We start from the raw sequence: 5,514 nt of genomic DNA, 5'->3' as shown, positions 1-5,514 counted from the left end.
AAGAAAAAAGCAAAATAAACAAAATAAAGAAAATAAGAGAGAAAAGAAAAAGCAAAATAAACAAAATAAACAAAATAAGAAAAAAGAAAAAGCAAAATAAACAAAATAAAGAAAAGAAAAAAGCAAAAGCAAAATAAACAAAACAAAGAAAATAAGAGAGAAAAGCAAAAGCAAAATAAAGAAAATAAGTAAAAAGAAAAAGCAAAATAAACAAAAAGAAAATAAGATAAAAAAAGCAAAATAAACAAAAGAAAGAAAATAAGAAAGAAAAGAAAGAAAAGAAAAGCAAAATAAACAAAATAGGCCTAAAAAAATAAGAAAGAAAAAAATATGAATAGAAAAAAAAGAAATGGAGTAATAAAATAAATAAATAAATGAAGAAAAAAGAAGAAAAAAAAATAAATGACCTTCTAAATGAACGCGTAAATGAAGCAGGCGCTAAATCATTATTACCAACACAAAAGTTCGAATAAGTGATACAAGTCTTTCATTCTATCCGTATATTTACAAGAATTCTTTTTTTTACAAGTCGGGAAGGGTTGTGCGCGCAGCTGGCAACACACACGCACACACACACACACACACACACACACACACACACACACACACACACACTACTTATATAAAAACACACATAGGAGATTCTAAATACTGTTTGTTGGTAAAAGTGTTTCATTAACTCTCTCTCTCTCTCTCTCTCTCTCTCTCTCTAATTACTATTCTATGCGTATTATAATTATTATCTATATCTTACACATTTCTTTCAAGACAATAATAATTACATAGGAACTATCACTTTTGTCATTATCATTATTATTATTATTATTATTATTATTATTATTATTATTATTATATCTAGAGGCTCTTTTTATAAACTCACAGCGTTATGGAAAGACTACCAAGGTGCGTGCGTGTGTGTGTGTGTGTGTGTGTGTGTGTGTGTGTGTGTGTGTGTGTGTGTGTGTGTGTGTGTGTGTGAACCTTACCTATCTGGATGTGTACGTGAGAGCCATGTTATGTGTGTGTGTGTGTGTGTGTGTGTGTGTGTGTGTGACCTTACCTATCTGGATGTGTACGCGAGAGCTATGTTATGTGCGTTTGTGTGTGCGTGTGTGTATGTGCGTGCGTGTGTGTGTTATCTATGCGTGGAGGAGGCTGTGTGGAGGAGACTGGACTGTTGTGGGTGATGAACCTCAAAGGACGAAGAGGAGGAAGAGGGTGAAGGAGGAGGAAGACCAGGAGGAGGAGGAGGAGGAGGAGGAGGGAGAGGAAGACTTCTTTTCAGAGCTGTTGTATGACTTAGCTGTGTCGAGGAACCTCTAATATGCTGTTGTTGTTGTTGTTGTTGTATTTGCTGTTGCTGTTGCTGTGACATCTTCCCGCCGCGGTGCTGAAGGCTCTTGTGGTTAGCGAGGGCGTTGCGGGTCCTGTACAGCTTGAGGCAGAGGTCACACTGGTGCTGGTAGGTGGTGGTGGACGAGTGCTGGTCTCGAACGTGGGTCGGGAGGTGGGTTCGCTTACTCAGCCATTTCAGACACACCGGACACTGCTGTTGCTGCTGTCTGCGTTGGTCTGTTGGTAAGGCTGTTGTGGTGGGTGTTCCTCCTCCTCCTCCTCCACTAACGGTAACTCCTCCTCCTCCTCCAACTCCTCTACCTCCTCCTCTTTCGGCTGTGAATAAGAAGTGTTTCGTTTGGGTTTTTGGCGGTTCGGTGTTTCGTTCAAGTGGTTCGGGGTTTGGTTTGGTTTGATTTTTTTTGCTTTATTTTGTTTTTTGTTGTTTTTGTGTGTTTGTTTTAGAAGTGATGTGTGTGTGTGTGTGTGTGTGTGTGTGTGTGTGTGTTTCATTGCGAAGTTGTGGTTTTTCTTCTTTTTCTCGTTTCTTACACACACACACACACACACACACACACACACACACACACACACACACACACACACACACACACACATACGAGGTAATTAGTCCACAAGATTGTTTTTGTCTTTCTTTTTAACAAACAAATATATAAATAAACAAATAAATAAATAAATAAAAGAAAAAATAAACAAAAAAATAGAGAAAGAACATTAACATAAAACACTTTCATGCCCCTAACACACACACACACACACACACACACACACACACACACACACACACACACACTCTCAAGGTAGTTACGTTCATTATACTTTCACTTTTCTTTCGTTTTATTTCAAAGTATCGCATAAGTTCTTTGTTACATATTATATTTTCCTTCATCATCATCATCATCATCATCATCATCATCATCATCATTGTTAACCTTATCATGCCTATAAATACGTAACCTTTCTTTCCTCTTTTTTTTTTTTTTTCCTTTTCACATCAAAACTCTGAACATAAGTGTAAAAAAAAAAGTTAAAAGAATGCGGGAGTCGCGGCGTCTGTACAAAAAAGAATAAATATGTATAAAAGATATTTATACTCAGGGTCCCTTTTTATATAACATTGGCTGACTTGGTAATGAGAGAGAGAGAGAGAGAGAGAGAGAGAGAGAGAGAGAGAGAGAGAGAGAGAGAGAGAGAGAGAGAGAGAGAGAGAAAAGGTAGAGAAAGGAAGGAAAGGGAAGGGGTAGACGAGAGAGAGAGAGAGAGAGAGAGAGAGAGAGAGAGAGAGAGAGAGAGAGAGAGAGAGAAGGGAAAAGGTAGAGAAAGGAAGGAAAGGGAAGGGGTAGACGAGAGAGAGAGAGAGAGAGAGAGAGAGAGAGAGAGAGAGAGAGAGAGAGAGAGAGAGAGAGAGAGCGGTAATTACACCCTTATTATAATCTACTGGCAATCATAAATAATAATAATAAAAATAATTACACTAAAACTTGAGACTGTGATTTAAGTGACTGTGGACCTGTCTGTCTGTCTATCTGTCTGTCTGTATTTCCACCAATGACAACACACCCTGAGTCCTTCCTGATGGGGGAGGAGGAGGAGGAAGAGGAGGAGGAGGAGGAGGAGGAGGAGGGATGCTTGGGAAGGGAGATAAGATGCTGTGCTGTCAATTATCACTGTCGGTGGAGGTGGTGGTGGTGGAGGTGGTGGTGGAGGGGGGAGAGGGAGGAGGTGGGCTACGTGTTGGGCATATGCTGTTGTTGTTGTTGTTGTTGTTGTAGGTGCTGGTGTTGTTGTTGGTGTTGGTGTTGGTGTTGGAGGTGTTGTTGCTGCGTATACTGTTGTTGTTGTTGTTGTTGTTGCTCCGGGAGGTCAAAGTTGAAGGAGGAGGACGAGGAGGAGGAGTTCTGAGGCGTGGCACTGGCGGCGAGGGGGTAGGGCTGCTGCTGCTGCTGCTGCTGGGGTTGTTGCTGCTGTTGTTGCTGCTGCTGGGGCTGCTGCTGCTGCTGCTGCTGGGGCTGCCTGGCGTGGGTGTGGGCGTGCGTGAAGGCGTCCAGCTGGCGGGCGGTGACGCGGTGGACGCGGTACATGTGGGTGAGCACGTTGGATCGGTTCCGACAGTCCTTGCCGCAGACGGGGCACAGGGCGGCGCGGGGGTCGCCCTGCGTGTGGTGGTCGCGCACGTGGCGGCTCAGGTTACTGCGGGACCTGAACTGCCGCCCACAGTGCCCGCACCGGTGCCCCGCCCCGCCCGATGCCGCCGCCGCCGCCGCCGCCGCCAGCACCGCCGGGTGGGGGGGGTCGGGAGGGCGCGGCTCCCTGGCGAAGCGTCGTCCCTGCCCGCCGCCTGACGACGACACTTCTGCAACGACAACCTCGCGTCAGACACCCGCCACGAGCCGCCCACGCCCCCTACACCCGCGGCCCGCCCACCACCAGGCACACCACCAAGCCCTCCCCCTCCCCGCCCACTTAGCTGCTTGTGTTGAGGTACAGACGCGAGGGGGCGCCGTGCCGGGGGGGGCGGAGGTCAGTGGTGGGGGGGCGCCGCCTCCTCCGGCAAGAGGCCCGCGCGGGGGTCCTCCAGAAGGCTGAGATCCAGGTCCCCGAACGCCTGTAGCTGCGGCTGCTGGTGCTGCTGGTGCTGTGTGGGGTAGTGTGCGTGTGTGTGGGGGGGTGCTGGGGGCGGGGCGGGGGTGTGGGGCGGGGCGGGGGCCGGGGGGAGGGGCTGGGCCGTGGCTAGGGCGTGCTGCAGGGCCAGGTCGCGGTGCTTTTCGTCGCGGTGGTACATGGTGATGTGGTAGCGCAGGGAGTTCTTGGAGGAGTAGCGCTTTTTGCAGTACGGGCACGTGAACACCTGCGGAATAGCGGCGTGCAGGTCTCGAACGTGCGTGTTGAGGTTGGACTTGGAGGAGTAGGTCTTGAGGCAAAGCGGGCACTTGTATGGTTTGTGGCGGTGCTCTGAAACAAGAGAGACGGGTTGAGGCGGGGCGGCGGCGGCGGGCGGGCGGGCGGGCGGGGCTGCTGGACAACACACCACCGCGGACAACACCACCAACACCAGCACCAACAACATCAACACCTCTAATATCTCATGAGACTGGAAACACACCACCAACACCAACACCAACATCAACACCACTGATATCTCTTGGGACTCACAACACACCACCAACACCAACACAAATACCACAACACCAAGACCAACAACATCAACACCACTGGTACTTCTTGGGACTGACAACACACCACCAACACCAACACAAATACCACAACACCAGCTCCAACATCAACACCATCACCAACAACAACAGCAACACCAGCATCAACACCATCAACACCAGAACACCTCTAACGACACTGGTATTTCATGGGACTGACTGACTGACTGACTGACTAACGGAGGTTGTTTGGAAGGGGCGCGGGCAACACAACACCACCACAGACACCAGCAACACCACCAACACCAATGCAATCACCACCACAAGCACCTCTAACACCACTGGTACCTCTTGGGACTGACAACACCACACCACCTATCCCAACACCAAGATTAACACCCCCTCTATCAACACCACTATCACCACCACCACAGACACCACTGGAATCACAACACCCCAATCATCACCACCTCACCACCTCAACACCAATGGCACCTCTGTAGCCCACCTAACACCGCCACCACAGCCACCACCACCACCGCTTCTAACACCACTGTCACCTCTGTAGAATGTAATAGGACTGCTTCTGACAACTCTAACGCAATCTGACACCTCTGTAATGACCATGAACACCTTTGCAAACACTAATGAGATCACCTGACGCAATCTGATACCTCTGGAAGCACCACTGACACGTAGCTACCTTTGCTTTGACTAATGATATCAACTAACGCCATTTGACACCTTTGTAATGACCACTGAAACCTTTGCAAACACGATTAACGCCTTCTTACACCTCTGGAAGCACCTCTGACACCTCTGACAACCTATATAGCAACCTTTGGACACACGAGTACCACCTAATACCACCTAGCACCTATGGAACTGCTCCTAAACGCCTCCGGTACCACTGTCACCTCTGGAATACCACTGGACGGGCTGGAACGACTCTCAACACCAATGGAACCTATGCTTGTGTTTCCTGAGGCCTTTCCAAGCGTGTGAC

General features: G+C 48.0%; 1 protein-coding gene across 1 annotated transcript in view; it reads right to left on the bottom strand.

Moving 5' to 3' along the window:
- Positions 1-3,866: 3,866 nt before the first annotated feature.
- The window catches only part of LOC127010070 (zinc finger protein 628-like), a 2,293-nt gene continuing 645 nt past the window's right edge, over positions 3,867-5,514 (bottom strand). The window contains exon 1 of the mRNA XM_050883880.1: positions 3,867-5,514. This exon is cut by the window's right edge and continues 645 nt beyond it. Coding sequence (XP_050739837.1) covers positions 3,878-4,480 — 603 coding nt within the window. The 5' untranslated portion in view covers positions 4,481-5,514 and the 3' untranslated portion in view covers positions 3,867-3,877.

Source organism: Eriocheir sinensis, chromosome 42 (assembly GCF_024679095.1).
Source record: "Eriocheir sinensis breed Jianghai 21 chromosome 42, ASM2467909v1, whole genome shotgun sequence".
NCBI lineage: Eukaryota > Metazoa > Arthropoda > Malacostraca > Decapoda > Varunidae > Eriocheir > Eriocheir sinensis.
This window is presented reverse-complemented; position numbering and strand designations above follow the sequence as displayed.